Genomic DNA, 18,419 nt, shown 5'->3' with positions numbered 1-18,419 from the left:
GCCTCCCGATCCGCCTACTTCAGTCGGTGGTTCACAGTAATTAGGAGGGCATTTCACCCCCACCCCACTCTCTCTCTCTCTCTCTCTCTCTCTCTCTCTCTCTCTCTCTCTCTCTCTCTCTCTCTATATATATATATATATATATATATATATATATATATATATATATATATATATATATATATATATATATATATATATATACACACACACACACACACACACACACGCAAAAGAGAGAAAATGTATTCGAAGCAAAGTCTCGAAGCAAGGTTCATGATTCGGACCGCCCTGCCCCCTGCTGGAGAACAGGAGTTCCAGTGGAGGCCGGAAGGCGGCATGGCAGTAGGGAGGTTAGCTGGTGTGTGCTGCTACACTAATCTGCTTATATCGCTGGAATCCTTCTGTGAACATCAATTCCACACACGGTACGTAATGCTGGGACGCGTTACTTTGTAATGTTGGGAATAATTAGAATCTGCAGTTGCTGCTGATTGGAATGAGGTGTGTAAACTTGTAAGGTTCACCAACTCTTTGTCCTGAGCACCCAGTCACATATCTGGGTTGCCAGTATTATTACCCTATCAACCCTCTGCAGCGCTGATAATTAGGGATCCAAGGTACCATGCAACACTTCGTGCCTCAATGTTTGGTGTGCAGGGTTGTGGTGATTAGTGACGGCTTTGTGTTGGAAGGGTTGTTCCTGTCATGTTGGGAATCTGGCAAGTATCCAGACACTCCATGAAAATACTCCCAGGGCAGTTAAAAATATGATTTTTACCATGAATTTTTTGGGATTCTTTTTATTTAGGAGATTGACTAATTTATCATTTGAGGGTAAATCAGTGTGATTTTATGTATATCTTTATTGAAAATACTAAGTTTTTTGTTTAAAAACTTAAATAAATACAAAACAATTATATAACAAAAAATTGTAATGCACTAAGCTTGTCCACACAGAAGAAATGATGCTTGAAACACATGTTGAATGATGTGCACACTTGCATCCATGATAGGGTAATATTTCCATAACAGAATCTGTCTTATAACATCTCAAGTGACCACTCAGCCCATCACGAGGCTCCTTAACCATACTAATACTTCAGTGGCTGCAGTACAGACTCACTAACTTGTAGGAAAATGTAGCTACATTCCTCAGTGTTATGAGGAGGGAATACACTCCATCAATGTTTAAGAGTGCAAATGGGAGGATTACCCATCACACCTGCACTCTGTTGTATCAGAGGGAAATGTTCATCTCACATTAAAAACAATAGTACAATGGACCTGTAAATAATTGCTGGAGTGATTATTACAAACTAGCATAATTACCCAGCATTACCTGGATCAAGGGGGAACTCCTACAAAATTTCATCATAATCAATTCACTAATTTTTCTGTGAGAAGTGGGTGCTGACCATGAACTGAAATGAAGTTAGAGAATTGTCAAGGCTTAATGTTTGTGGTTTATTTGAAACGAGGAATGTTAGGGAAGAGAGGTTAGGTACAAGATTCTTTGATATAATTATGCACTATGAAATTAATGTTTCATTATATACACAGATTTAAATCATTGAACCTACAAAATTCAATGGCTGTGCATATACATGTACTACTTTTCATCCTTTCTCATTCATCTGTAAATACAGGAAATAATGAAAGTAAGGGGCAAGTCATCACTTTCTTCTTTTAATAACAAAGGTATGTACATGAAGGCTGAGGTATTCCACCACCACAGATCTGGTCAAACTCCTTACCACTCACCCAGCAATACTTTGGTATCGTCAGTCAAATAGTACATTGCAGTAAATATGAAAAATACCTTAATTTGAGGGTGGCACAGACAGTCATCTGCAGAAATTGATTGATCTGTTGGACAATTCACGTCTACCATACTTCATTTCCTCTCATTCTTAAGTCTCCTCAAGAAATGACAGTCTTCACACGGAATCTGCACACTGATAGATTATAACAGATATGAGGACTAAGACTGAAGAAAAATGCTGAATGTAGTGTGTGAGTGTGGCAGATCAATCGGCTACTGATCACAGCTCAACATCTCTCAGCTGACTCCACACAGCAGGTTGTGGCATCACTATATCCAACCACCAGTAAAACATCAAACAAAACAAAGGTAATGCACAGCACACTACAGGATGATTGTTAACATATGCACATAAAATGATGCCCAGAGAACTAAAGCTTTTGTAGAAAAGAATATACACTTGTTCATCATTCAGTCATTACATAAATGTTATTTACATTGGAAATGTTTTATACAACAGTCAGTGTCTGAAAGGTTCAGTAACAGATGTAGCACAATAGTATAGGCATGAATAATTGAATATTGAAAAGACATTGAAAATACAACCTTAGGCAAAGTGTAGCTCTGTAAATGAGTACAGCAAGTTTCTTACTTTGGATTGAATTGAATTAGACAAAATAATAAAAAATATGGAATTGTATTATATTACCACTTTAATGACTTTATTATTCATATTCATAGTGTAAGATCTCATCAAACTGGATTGCTTTTGGTCAGCACATGATAATGTGTGTTTATCATCAATGATTTTGTCTGGCGTTTACACCAATCACATGGCTTTCTTTTGGGGTGAAATGGAGATCCCTCACTGTAAAGTACAACTTGTGAGCTATCAAGTGACAGTTTCACCATTCAGGCTTGGAATGTGTTGTGAATGACAGCTTTACACTCTCCATACACTGCAACCTCAAACATCAAAGTAAAAACCATTCTTACAAAACAGGAAGAGGTCACACTTTCAAAACAGTTGTTGGTCACATGGAAGATGGTTCAGCATAATGGACCACATTGTACTAGTCACACACCACTCAGGAGCATATAACTGACTTGCAATGCACAACCATTATACTAACAATGGCCTCTCCTGGGAATTGTAACATTCAAACACAATGTATTTCATCAAATATCATACAACCTTCACTCCTTTCTTACCTACATTGTAGTTAAACATAAGCATTCCTTGAGCTTAAACAGATATGATACCACTAATTGCTTACTTCAATAGTTATTGATAAAAAAAATAAATAAATAAAAAATGAATTGTGAAATTATTACTTTGAAAAGCTCTGACAGTAAACTTTAAGCTCCAGTTTCTTGTTTGTGAGAGGTGAACCAATGTGGATGTAAAATAATAATAAATAAAAAAAAATAATAATAATAATAATGTTGTGGAAGAATGGTGAAGGGATACATGGGCTGTGGATGAGTACTTTATTCCTGACTATATAGTTTCGCTGTTATAGCTTCTTCAGAGAAATGATGCTATAACAGCGAAACTAGTCAGGAATAAAGTACTCATCCACAGCCCGTGTATCGCTTCACCATCCTTCCACAAGTTGTCATTATGTTTTTACAATAATAAAAATAATAATGATAATAATAATAATAATAATAATAATAATAATAGTGATACATTTAAGAGGAGTGTCTTCCAAATTTTGACACATCATACAACCTGCCACAAAGCCAAGAGTCAAGTATCACGTCTATTTATGTAACTTATTCTTAAAATTGATTAAAATACCTAAAAATATCAGCAAGAGGAACCACAGAAATTCCAAGAGAAATAACATAGCAATGAGATGCCACAAGCCATTCACGACCTGTCTTTCTTAAATCAAAGCCCGAAACTTGAGTAGCATATCACATGTTCCTCAGGAGAACAATACAACCTAAGAGTGTGTGTGTGTGTGTGTGTGTGTGTGTGTGTGTGTGTGTGTGTGTGTGTGTGTGTTAAACTTAGGGCTAAAACCAACAATTTTGTGATATAATAGTTTTAGAGTTTCAAGCTTTTATGCTCTTGATTGTAATATTTCCAGTGAATCAAGTTTTACTGATTCACATAATATATGCTACAGTAAAGTTTCTATTATAGCAAATCCCTCTAACTTTTAGTGATTATATTCTTTCTTAAAATACTAAATCCAGTGCACTATTAATACTAAATGAAGGATAACTTGCTCTTAATATATCATGAGCACAACATATGTATAATTGCTGAATAAAATCTAATGAGTAACTACTGAATTATGGCTTGTTATGGCTCTCATTGACAAAATAATGAGTAGGAAATGAGTTAATAATTTCATCTACAAGTACAGCTAAGAAACTAGACAATCTTTCTCTGACGGCAACAAAATTTCTCAATAACAGTACTTAAAAATATGCATAGTCCGAGGAATAAGTCTTATTGTCAAGCTGTCAATGAAATACACCACAACTAGTAATGTAACTGGTGCCGTCCCCAACAGTATACATTTTCATTGCATTCTCAAGGTGCAACAATGAATTACACTACCATCAAGACCTTCAGTTAAATCTAACTGGTGTTGTCCCCCAAGAATATGCATTTCCACTGCTTTGGTTCTGTAAAAGTTCTGATAGCTTTCACTATACACCACAAAGTTAAAAGGTAACTGTGGTGCTTTTTACACATCACTATTATTGCAACATTCTGGACTACAGCATCTTCAGTTGTTTGTAACTATTGTGTGAATGTCAAGAAGTACACTACCTTTAATTCTACAAGCATCACAACCTAGATTATCAGCCAGTTTTATATCTGTCTACATAGATTATGAGGGGAGAAATTAGCCTAGAGGGGATAGAAACACACAGGAGGGATCACCGAGTGCTACAGTAAGTTTGGCAGACAGTGATGGGCGGGCGGAGTGTTCAATGGGTGGACAAGGATATGTAGCAGCAGCTTGCTTGCTGTCTGTTAAACTACAGAAGTACTTAATACATTAGTTTTTCATGAGGGTCTTTGTCTGTCTTTGTTAGAGAGCCATTATAAAACAATGACATGTAATCATTACATATATACAAAACATGAATATCTGTGGGATGCACAAGACATACTGACAGATGCGTGCAAGTGATAGGTAATTCCTGTTTACGGTTTGAAAAAGGATTGAATCATGAAATCACTGAGAAAAGAAGTCAAACTGGCATTCAGGAATCACTTGAAGATTTGAAAGTAGTATCTGGGGCAACACATTAGACTAACAAGATGAAAATGAGAAAGGTGCAATGGTAAATCCCTAACGAGCAAGCCCACCTGAGGTTGGACATTCGTATATACACAGAATGTCACCTGTCCCATAAAGGTTTAAATGTGATAAAAATGAATGGCGAATAGAAACAGCTTCTAGAAAGGTTGCATCTTAGTATTACAGTAAGGCAATAATATTCATATCACAGACATGCAAGAAAATTAGGAAATGGGAAGGATCATGGAATATGTACAGAAGTTTAAGCTTATGGATTCAAGGGAGACAAGTTTTGTAGTCACTTGCTTTTCTAGAAATAATACATTGCAATATGATTACTTTAAATGACAAGTTATTTACAGTTGCAGGCGGTGTGGTGGCATTTTAGTTAGCACACTCATTTCACAGCCAAGAGATCCAGGGTTGGATTCCCTTCCCTGGCCAGGTGGAGACACTTAGCTAGTCTCCTTTCACAATGAAGACTGTCCACTTAAATCATTGTTACACTGGAAGCCTTTCCTTTATAAGCTGCTGCTCCTTCCTACTACGTTCTTTCAATGTGAAATTTGTCAGAAAAACTTTAGACTCTAACAAATTATTCTTCAGAAATTTGCAAAGAACCAATTTAGTGATAAATTTGTCATCAAATGATTGCCTATGATAAAGATTCCTTTGCCAAGTCACAATCAAAGGAAAGCAGTGTGCAGGAAGACCAGAAATGCTCCTGTGTAATACTGGCCGTAGCTAGAGTAGGTACGGGTAGGTTAGGGAGCTCTGACCTCACAGTCATCACAAGAGTAAATGGCCAACAATCCTTCCCACCTGTGTGTGTTTTCTATATACATTTTATATAAAAAAAGACTACAAACAATATACACCACACAACACCACAAAAATTGTAGCTGGGTGATATGTATCTTAAAATCAGTTGAATTTTAAAAGAAAGATTGAATAATTCTAAGACTATTTGATACGAAACATTTAAATTCAATATCACTATTTAATACCTTTGATTATAATATTGACGATAACACAAAAAACATTAATGCTTTAACAAATAAGCTAAATGAGTATGAAAAGAAACAACATTGGAATGGATCCATGAGAATAATGAGTGAGATGAGTCCAATGTGAAACAGAAAATGTATATGATTAATTAAGATCTCTGAGGATAATGAGAATTACAAATCATTATGAAAAAAATTTTAAACTTTTTTCACTAGGTAAACTGATATCTTGAAGGATATCGCTTCTCTTTCAATTGGCTTACAAATGTTAGGAAATGTGAGTGAGGAGGATGCTCAAATAATATCTTTTTATCTGTTTTCTAGTATTTTAGAATCTAGATTCTTCCATTTCACCATCAATTTTCAGGAACAAAATGTTTTTACCTGGCCCTTACAACTGATTACTTAGGAAAAAACTGTTGATTTCCTTCACTTTTTTGAGTGAAAGGAGAGTATAATTTGATAATCATCTGGTTTCTGCAAAGCACTTGTTCCCAGGCATTAAACGCACAATGCAAGTTTAATACATACTAATACTCTGAAAGCTATTAAATGGAGACACTTATCAAATGTTTAGAAGAACAATTATGAACAAAAGAATAACATGAAAGATTGTGTATATAAAAATAAGCAGCATGGATATATCAGGGATAAGAGTGATTAAATTCAATGAGCTCCTGGGAGGACATGAAATCTGCTGTCACTCTACACACTAACAAGATGAAGATTTAGCCGTGGTTCAAGACAAAATGGAACAAGACTTGTTCTATGCAGATGAAAGGTAAATTAAAACAGCATAATGACAACATACATACAATGGAAGTTAAATATTAAGAGCCAGGCTGTACTATTGCTTTTGTATCTTGTATAATCAAATATGGTTCATGTCTTTACCAACTTGAAATGATGAGATAAAAGTTATCTGTGTCCTCTCCTCTGAGAGGTCTGTGTCTTGAGAGTTGGTACGTAGTTCCTCAGGTAACTCATGAAATCTGTCATGGCATAGGTGAAGGCTTGTTCCAGCACGTACTGGGGGATCCAGCCCTTCAGATCTGTGTCGAGCAGCCACTGGAAGAAGCATTTTCTGGGTGCATCCTCAGCAGGCTGAAACACCCAGCAGCATGGGCCATTTTCCCCTCTGGAATCACATAAAACTTGTTATTTTGGATTTCATACTGAAGAAGCCAAGAATAAATGGAAAGAAAGAGGGAAAAGAAAATGATAAGACTATTTCAGCAGCAAGGGCTATTTTCTCTGCAACATCTCTAATAACAAACCTGACGATGCTCTTCTGTGGTGGCTCGTCTTTGTGAACCACTGAAATGTTCGCACACACCATTGAGTTGCCAATCTTCTTCCAGTGGCGGACATTAACAAAGTCCCTCGCCGTAACCACGCCGCCCGGCCCCTCCGCTGCCTGCTGGTGCACCACATGAATACAATAACATTTAACAAAACATAACAGCAATTTATACAGAGATTATATACAGCATAGAGTGAAAAAAAACTAAACAAATCTTGCTGGAGTAATATTACTGTAAGCTTGTATATTTTGTTTCCTCTTGGGCCCACCTTGGTGTAGATGGTGTCTCCATGGGAGCTCTCCTTCTCCAGCTTCCAGCCCTGTGATTGGATGGTCTCCCAGGCTTTCTGAAATGCCTCGGCTCCTCTCGTTTGAAACTCTCTCTCCTGAGGGAACGTCATGTATCAGTTTATGAGTAAATTTCACATTGCTCATGCCTGCAGTTTTCGTTCAGTTTGTAATTTTCCATTATATTCAAAGATGACTGTTAAGTATACATATTTGACTGACTATAATAAAAAAAGAAAGAAAAACATGTGATAAAAACATCACGTGTTCATGACAGCTTCTGTAAATATTGATCTGAAGTTAAATCAATCTTACTTGAGAAGTCAACCTTCTATTGACTATGTGTCCCCCATAGTCCTCATCATCATCAGAAGCTGCAATAAAGAAAGATTCCATAAGCTAAAATACAGTAGAAAGGCTGAAATATCTTACCATGGGCATTGTACAAATATTTCTGGAACAAGCATGAGAGGATACATAGATAAGGTCGATAATATTATACAAAAGCTGAAGACATTAACGTTTATTTACCGAGAGGAGATTCCATGGGCGAGTAGAAGTCGCCCACTGTCTCGGAGTAGGCGCTGAGATAGTCCCGCACCCGCTCCAGCCCAGGCAGTAGTGGGTCAGTCTCCTGGTGGTCACAATTACTGGCCGCTGGAAAAGAATTCCTATTAATGAAGGATAAAGGAAGGCAAGTAAAAAATATTCCTTGGGAAAAAAGCTCTACTCTCTGCAGTATGCAAATGTATTGCTTCTCCCACCATCTTACCTTGAGCTCAAGCACACTCTTGGCTCTGTTTTCTTGAGGCAAGACTCTGAAGTCCACAAACCAAGCTTCTATCCATGATATGAGGAAGGAGAGCAGCAGCAGCGTCACCTCAAACGGATAGCTGGATGCATCTTTCCCTTGCCACTGTGAAAGAAAAGATAACACTCATATAGGAACATTCCTATTAAGTCTTAACACACAAAGTTTCATAATTTTACTTAAATTTTCTTAGTCTCATTGCAAATCTCTTCACAAATTACTCACCTCATACATTAAGCTCTTGGATATGAAAAATGCACAGCTTCCTGCTGTAGTGATCTGAAATTGTGAATATTTCTTTGATATTATCAGTATTTGACAAATTATACAATTTATTTTTACCTAAAATGAAATTGATGTTTACAGGAGTAATTACAGATCAAATTAATTAATATCAAAAGAAATATATGATACCAAGTAAATTTTTTGTAAACAATCAGAGAGGAACATAAAAACTATCAACTGATATAAAATGTGGATAAGGTTGAAGATTTATGAGTTTGAAGGGAAATTCAATTTTCTGTAAGGCATCTGCTGCAGGACTTACTGCCACCATCCACCAGTGGTTGATGTGCAGTAAAGCATACAGAAGCAGCAGGAGTGTGAACCGCACGGCAGCAACCATCTGCATCAAACACCACCATCAATACAGGAATGTCAATAGTCTAAAGCTCAGCTTAGTACAGAATTGTCTTCATATATACAAACATATTTTCATCAAAGTTGACACAACTCTCTTAGTTCGTGTAGAGCTATATGGTCTTGGCTACCAAGCTCAGAGGGTTCTGTTATCACCTTTAACTGAAACAGATACAACAACTGACTTACCACAATGTCAAATATAGAGGAACGTTTGTTGTAGTGAATTATCTCCTCAACTAACGCACTATACTTTCCTCCTTCTTTAATCTGTGAGAAAAATTACAATTTACATAAAAATATTTCCAAGCATGATTAATTTGAGTAATGCACAAATGTTTCATGGGTCTCAAATAACCACAGCAGCCTCCAGGAGAGGTGTGGGTTGTGTCACAACTCACCAGCACACAGATGGCCCAAAACAGGCCCGTGAAGAGAAAGTCAAAGGTCACAAACAGACAAAAGAAACGGCGCACTGCTGACATGCGACCATTTATCTGCATTCCTGGGAGCTGGTTTGCTATCCATATGTCTGCAGACACTGTATTCAAACTGCCAGGCCCTCCTACTGCAAAGAGTGAAATTCATTATTAAAGATGAAAAAGAAAAATGGGCTTGAGATAAGATGCAAAAGGAGGATAGCTTGGAGATCTTAAATCCTCAGAGAAAATGTTCACTTTATTAGAGTGAAAATTACCATTAAGAACATTAATATCTGAGACAATTTGTCAGACTAATTTAATAACAAAGTACAGCGTGTAGTGTAGAGATGTACCGATGCATCGGTATGGGAATCGGCGGTATCGGCCCATTTTTTGGGTATCGGTATCGGCTTATTTTATGTCGATACTTCCGATACCTAAAAGGAATTTACTACTTAGTGATACATTTGATATAAGATATTGATGATACCAAATTAATATAATACAGCGTATTAAGTTTCTGTGGTGATTACCGTATGTCATAGAATACTGTTTTCTGTGGTAATAAGCCACAACCTCTAAATTGGACGTGTATGAAACGCGTATAGGCTGAACTCCGGCATCCTGTCACACGGTCGGTCATGAGTCACCACGCATTCTCACTGTCTCTCAGTCAGACGCTGCTATTCCACCCACACACAAAAAAAGTTCACACAGGTGAAAAGCTTATGTTTTTTAACTAAAATCTAAGAATGTCAAACTTCAGATATTGAGAATCCAACAAAATGATTTGGATATATATATATATATATATATATATATATATATATATATATATATATATATATATATATATATATATATATATATATATATATATATATATGATACCAAGTAAATTTTTTGCAAACAATCATAGAGAGGAACATAAAAACTATCAACTGATATAAAATGTGGATAAGGTTGAAGATTTATGAGTTTGAAGGGAAATTCAATTTTCTGTAAGGCATCTGCTATATATATATATATATATATATATATATATATATATATATATATATATATATATATATATATATATATATATATATATATATATATATATATATATATATATATATATATATATATATATATATATATATATATATATATATATATATATATATATATATATATATATATATATATATATATATATATATATATATATATATATATATATATATATATATATATATATATATATATATATATATATATATATATATATATATATATATATATATATATATATATATATATATATATATATATATATATATATATATATATATATATATATATATATATATATATATATATATATATATATATATATATATATATATATATATATATATATATATATATATATATATATATATATATATATATATATATATATATATATATATATATATATATATATATATATATATATATATATATATATATATATATATATATATATATATATATATATATATATATATATATATATATATATATATATATATATATATATATATATATATATATATATATATATATATATATATATATATATATATATATATATATATATATATATATATATATATATATATATATATATATATATATATATATATATATATATATATATATATATATATATATATATATATATATATATATATATATATATATATATATATATATATATATATATATATATATATATATATATATATAGTTAGGCATTTTGCATTATTGTAAATAACAGCATATTCTTATTTGATTTATAATTAACAGTGCTAGTGCTATCCTTTTCCAAGATATCATACTGGAATAGGTGGAAGCTCAAATTATGTATGTATATTAATTTTAATGCAAGTTTAATTTTTTAGTTACTTGTGTTAACCTAAAAATGTAAAAATTTCATAACTAAGAAAGTAACGATTCTGTTTTGTAATCATGTGCATTGTGTATAATTTGTTGCATATTAATTATTTAAGATCATAGCAATACACTAGAAATTTAGAATAAACTAAACTTTTTTCTATTTAATTGAAAAGATTAGGTGAAAGCTCATTTTTCTGAATTGGTCTATTAATGTGTAATGAATTAATATCAAAGGATGTCAGATTTAATTAAAGAGAAAGATACACAACAAAACGAGTTTCTTTTGCTAATATTTTGTCTGTTTTACAATTTTAATAATTTTAAAAATATTTTTGATCGCCAGAATATCATCAATAAAATTAATAATGAAAATCCACAAGACCAAATGGTCGCTAAAGGAGTAAGAAGTAAGAATTTAAAATAACTGACAAGAATCAGAAGACTGAGAAGATATTCATTCCAGTTACTGAGTAATTTACCTTTGCAAATGGCTTCAAAAAGCTTCTAGAATTGCTCCTATTTCACAAACATTCTCAGGACTTACAGCATCCCCCAAAACAAAGCCTCCCATCTGATAACGCTCACCGTCCACCAACTCATCCTGGTGTTCAGTGGAGTAATCACTAAAAGTAGTAGTATCGGTATCGGTAGTAGTATCGGTATTGGCCCAATTAGGTGGTATTGGAATCGGCCAAAATTTTGGTATCGGTACATCTCTAGTGTAGTGTAGGTTTTGAAGTCTTAGAAGTGATAATGTAACAGTATCTTGAGTTCTGCAACTTGTTAATAACTTTATTTTTTTCACAGGATCATCCACTAAAACATCCCTGGACATCACACAGCTGCAAAAACTGGTTATCAGGAGCATTAAACACAACTAGTTAAGTAAAATTTGTGTATTTTCTAGTACAGTGGAATCTTGAGTTACGAGAGCCTTGACTTATGAGAAATCCGAGATACAAGCCATTGTTCCGTCAATTTTTTGCTTTGACTTGCGAGCTAAAATTTGAGTTGCCAGCTAGCTCCAGGTACACCGCCACTAGTCTGTACATAAATGTCAGGCATACTGGGTACAATATTTTCAGTAGCTATACACATTTTTTTTGTTTCTCCACCCCTTGCCATGGAAGCATTTCTTGTGTTGTGCTTTTTATGCAGTTGTTTAGTTTAGTTGTTTGAGATACAAGTTCCGTAATGGAACAAATTACACTCATAAGTCAAAGTACCACTGTATTTGCCATTATGTCAAATAGTAGTATAGATTTTATCCTTGTAAAATGGTCAACAATAGAAAGATCCATACATTTTACTTTGGCAAATTAAATAGTATCAGTTTTAAAATCATGTATGATTTACCCAGAGGAGAGCGGTGGCCGGCTAGTGACATGGCAGTGGTGTTGTGTGAGGACTGCTGTGCTGCCACCTAGAAGTCTGCAAAAGGTTAGGTGTTCTTAGAGTTTGTTTTTATGGGAAAGAATGCCATCTGGTCCCGGTCAATTTTCAGTATCACTCGACCATGGAATCTGTGATGTGGCTTATGTTCTTCTGGTGAGAAATATAGTGAATGGATTGATGGTGTATATTATTTCCATTGCAAATGAATATTTTTTGAGTTATGACAATTTTTCGACTCCAACTTATGCCTACCTCTTGTTCCCAGCAATCTTGGGGGACCTGTGGAAAGTCGGAGTTTTTGGGTGGTGGAGCATTAAATTGAGTAATGTGCATTGCAAAAGAGATCGAAAGTCAACAAAATCACACAAAAAAAAATCTCTAAAAGTACTTTGATGATGGAGGTGGCAGCTGGCTGCGGTGGCAGCAAGCATTGCTTTGTTATTGTTGAGTAGCACTACCAATGGTAGACTAAGTTTCTGGGTGTATGCACTACATTTAGTGAAACCACCAAAGGCTAACTAACCAAACCTAGCATTTTATCCTAGCCAGGGAGCTGCATCCCCCCCTATCCCCATAAGGGTTACTAAACAAACCCTAATATTAAAACTTACTAGCCATGGACTGTGCTCTCCCTGGACCCCTGAAGAGTTACTAACCAAACACAACAATATTACCTCTTAGAAGGCCTTGTAATGTTTTTTATGGAACAATTTATAGTTTTTCCCTAAGAACGATTTTTGACGATAATTAAATTTGTTATAATGCTGGGTTTGGTTAGTAACCTCTGAAGGATCCAGATGTAATGTCGGGGGACAGCGAATCGTTGGCAATGCTGCTCAATAATAACAAAGTAATGCTCGCCACACCCATGGCTGCCGCCACCATCAAAAATATTATCAGAGATTTTGTTATGAGATCTTGACTTCCAACCTCTCTTGCAATGCCGATTATTTGATTTAATGTTCCATCACCCAAAAACCCTGACTTCCCACAGGTCCCCACAGATGACTGGGAATAAGAGGTAGGCATAAGTTGGACTCGAAAAAATAGTCATAACTAAAAAAAAAACAATTTGCAACAAAAATTATATATACACTATCAATCAATTCACTACATTTCTCACCAAAAGAACATGAGTCACATCACAGATTCCATGGTTGGGTGGAACTACAAATTGCTCCTGGGCCCTTCTAAGCTTGGATATCAGTCACATTGTATTGACATTATCAGTTATGAAAGTTTGCCCTACACAAGTCACTTCCAGAAGTCTATGGGAAAATGTTCTTGCTACTAAACTATTACCTGAATATTTACTAAAACCAGGAAATAGAAACACATAACTTGATACAAACATACAAACCATGTAACCAGAAAATCCTATACGCTTATAAATATTGATGGTTCTTGCCTCTAAATCTATGCCAGCCCATACTTCCTAGTCACCAAACCAGGAAGCACCACCTCCTAACAAGACAGGTGCATACAAGCCACTTATTTCCAACAAAACACAACTCGAGCTACATTCAGTACCTACCTTAACCTAACCTCACAAACACGTGCTTTTCTAGACGCATACCTTAACAAAAAGAGCATTTATCCCCTTTGTATCTGAGAACTGGGGCACTCCGAGGGTCATAATCACCACCCTTTGTTCTCCTCCCACACCCAAAAAATACCCAATTAACACATTCCCTTTATATTTATCCCCTTCCTATTACCATTTTCTCCCCCTTATGATGTTTAGGATCCTTACCCATGGCTTTACAAGTGGTGTAGGAGTGTAAGGGGCGACCAATAGCCGAGATAAGAACTTGGGAAGTGGTCAGGAGGTGGAGTTTGTTTACAAAATATCAACAGTGCAGTCGGATCGAGTCGGATTCTCACCCGCGAACTTTGACGTCACTGTCTCCGGATTTCACGTGCTTATGAATAAAGGCTGTAACAAATGTAGTATTAGGAAACTTGTGGTACTTTATTTTAGTCTTGGATGATACTGGGATAATTCGTGTCTATATTTGGTTTTGATTAAGTTTATATGAATTCTTTTATCATCGTTATCAACACTTCCATTGTGAACTGGCTACTCTACCTAGAATGTTGGCATGATGGGGTAAAAGACGCAGAAATAAGGTGACTCACGAAATTAGTAAGTTGAGGTTATCTCCATAAATCTCGCAGATTGTATGGTTGTGGTTTGCGAATTTGACGTAATTGTTCCCAGCTTTCATGGTTGATAAGATAATGATAACAATAATATGAACGGTACATATTTTATTGCAGTTTCAGTTATACATACAACACGCAATGGATTCTCGTCAACTTGTGACGTTACTACTTCCAGATTTCGTTGCTTGGATTCAAATATAAGCACATTAATTATTCATCTACTATAAGATACGTATCCATAACCCTTCCAGAATTTTGTATTTCACTAAATGGAGTATTTGTAACGCCTCTGAAAGACAAATCATAAAAAAAAATTGTATCAAATGTAAAAATAAAGCGTTTCAGCAAGCATTCCTTTAGACAGCACCATTAAGTTGGGAGAATGGTGCCCCCATACTCTATGAGACATGGTAGGAAGTATCACGTGAGCAGCAGAGGTCGTGAGTGCATAGCAACGTTGTGGCGTAAAATGTGAACTGGTATCCAACATCTATGTATGTCGCCATTAATGCGCGCTTTGATAGTAGATAAGAGTTAAGAGCACGATTGTTCCCTCAGGTGTTAATAGTGTCTGGTGGTGATAACATGGCGGCAGGAATTGAGCATTACACTTCATTAACATTTAATTTATTACTATAGGATTGCTAATGGGAAAAATATAGCTAGTCTAGTAAGTTTTTATGATGAACAAAACACAATCTCTCTCTCTCTCTCTTAAAAATGATAAATGATAAGTGTACGCGTGTCCCTAATCCACAAAATGAGTTTCCGCATACTGATATTCTACCATTTCCCATTTCCTATGTGGCCTAGGAAGTGCGTCACATGAAGGCCCGCAGCCCCGCACCGCTCTTATATTAGCACAGAGCACTCGATGCCATCACCCCATAATAATATTAGCCATAGACTAACTATACTATTTTCCACCTATTAAGTTCGTTCTAGGTGTGGCAGATTCCAGAATTCCCGTGAGTGCGCCACTGCCATTTTAACTGCCAATTATCAGATTAAAATTGTCTTCCTACCTGCCTACCCACAAGCCTCTCTCTTTGGTATGTATTTTTTTTTATCTATTTATTCATTTTTTTATTTAGGTATCCCATATATGCGTAATCCTGCTTGTTTAATAATCATGTCCCCCATCAGAACATTGTGATACCGACTAGAAATGACACGACGAAATTTGCAGTTGCTATGTCGCGTAGGTCAAGACGCGTGACCTGACACGACCCAGGTGAGGGACCCAAGGGGAAATGACGACCAGGTGAGGACCACCACCACAACCCCACCTTAAATGGACTTCACAACGTGAATAGTGTAGTTGTCTGAATGTACTATAGTACGTACTTCATGCCGTGTTTACGTTGTTGTCGGTGGTGGCAGCTATCTGTTTATCATGTTTCTTTTCTGAAGTTCACAAGGACACGTAAAGGATTTTTTCATCGGATAATCTAATCACTATCGTTTTGATGCTTAGCAGATGTTGCTGCGGCCATGATCAGGGATCAAAATTTAGTGCCGAGAGGAGAAACGGAGGAAGGATGAGGCATTTGCGTCCAGTGTTGCCAGATTGTCAGAAATTTTTGGATATCTTCTGAAATTTTGACATTTTGTCAGAAATTAAGAAATTATTGTAAACTCTACAGAAAATTTGACAAATTGTCAAATTTTGGTTTGTCCTCCCAAAATAAAATTTTAGCAGCCATATACTCCTATATCACGGCAAGACCCGATGACATAATGCCGCATGAACTAATTTATACACAGAAACCACATTCAAGGCTCTCTCGTACCCATAGAACTTGCCAGCCAACCCAGCAATGTATGAGAACCTCCGTGGTGCCAGCGGGCAGCGCCTGTGGTTATCCATTGCTACTGTGTTCATTGAAATGTCCATTTTGGATAGATAATCTTTGTGTATAGAAGTCAATAAGATTGTACACTACCTCGTGGTATAACTACTATATAATACCTAGTAAATTATATTTATATAACCTCAATTACTCGTACCTTAATTTACGCTTTGTTACTGTGTTAGATGAAAGAATGTGTCTTTATTTATGATGATCTTTCTATGTTGTTCCGTAGCAGTCAATGTGGTGCAATTGAATTAACTGCTTAATTTTAATTAATTGATTAAAACTATTGAATGAGTTGACGTGCTGTTATTGAATAATATGCTCTCTCATGACTAGATCTGTTTATGGTTTCTGTGTTATTTGAAAGACTACCTTTTTATTTGTGATATTATGATACACATCTGTAAAATCAGGATAATACAGATGTAAATACATTCATGAGTTATAGATGCAATTGTTTTCAATATCCTTGTAGAAAACATTTCATATGGTATATATTTAATGAATATAAAACAATACGCACTGCATTCATTGTATTTTAACGTATTGCGTCAATATATTTATTGGATTATATCACGGGTGGTGGATATCAATAATCTCTCTCTCTCTCTCTCTCTCTCTCTCTCTCTCTCTCTCTCTCTCTCTCTCTCTCTCTCTCTCTATATATATATATATATATATATATATATATATATATATATATATATATATATATATATATATATATATATATACACGTGTATCGGGAAAACTTAGAATTTTTTTGAAATCTCCAGAAATTTTACCGAGACCATCTGGCACACTGCAAGCAGCGACCGTGAACACACACACACACACACACACTTCGCCATCAGTTCAGCTAGTAGCAATCACCGTACCACACCGTAGCACATCACAGTGATCACACCACCACGCCCACCGCCATCCCATAACATACAACACCATCACTACCATCACATACCATAACATATAACATAACGCCACGCCAGACTACCACCACCATCGCCACACATCACACCACACCGACCATCACCACTACCGCCACACTGCACCACCATTACCATCACATCTGATACCACGCCGCAGCTAGCACATCAGACCACCACTACTATCACACACAATAACACACCACACCACCAATATCATCACACACGATATAACACACCACACCACTACTACCATCGCACGCCATAACACACCACAACCAATACTATCACACACCACACCACCACTATTATCACACACCATACCACCACTTCTATCACACACCATAACACACCACATTACCACTACCATCACACATCATACCACATTACACCATCACACACCAAACCACCAATACCATATCAAATCATAACACACCCATAACAAAGCACACCACCACTACTATCACACCATAACACACTACACTATCACTATCATCCAGGCGCGGATACTGGGGCCCAGGGGGCCCCCAAAATCTCCGCTCCCCTTTAAAAATCTCGACTGTATGCCATATGCTGATAGTGGGTACAGAACAAAATCGCTTAAAATAATTATTGTAATCTGCTGCAACTATAATGCGGA

General features: G+C 35.5%; 1 protein-coding gene and 1 long non-coding RNA gene across 2 annotated transcripts; one reads left to right on the top strand and one right to left on the bottom strand.

The window, feature by feature from the left end:
- The first annotated feature begins 307 nt into the window (after positions 1-307).
- Positions 308-17,401, top strand: LOC123510562. Its single transcript, XR_006676547.1, has 4 exons — positions 308-428; positions 12,241-12,313; positions 12,794-12,873; positions 16,141-17,401. It is a non-coding gene; the product is annotated as an uncharacterized LOC123510562 (long non-coding RNA).
- On the bottom strand, positions 1,677-14,711 carry LOC123510561 (steroidogenic acute regulatory protein-like). The gene is given in 12 exon segments (XM_045265840.1): positions 1,677-7,182; positions 7,322-7,487; positions 7,490-7,733; positions 7,951-8,009; positions 8,167-8,293; positions 8,414-8,551; positions 8,672-8,725; positions 8,994-9,071; positions 9,275-9,355; positions 9,487-9,653; positions 12,790-12,864; positions 14,582-14,711. Coding segments are annotated over 11 exon segments (1,365 nt in total). The 5' UTR covers positions 12,821-12,864; positions 14,582-14,711; the 3' UTR covers positions 1,677-6,962.
- Positions 17,402-18,419: the final 1,018 nt, after the last annotated feature.

This window comes from Portunus trituberculatus, chromosome 29, assembly GCF_017591435.1.
Source record: "Portunus trituberculatus isolate SZX2019 chromosome 29, ASM1759143v1, whole genome shotgun sequence".
Classification (NCBI taxonomy): Eukaryota; Metazoa; Arthropoda; class Malacostraca; order Decapoda; family Portunidae; genus Portunus; species Portunus trituberculatus.
Note: the sequence above shows the minus strand (reverse complement) of the source record. Positions and strands in the feature narration are given on the sequence as shown.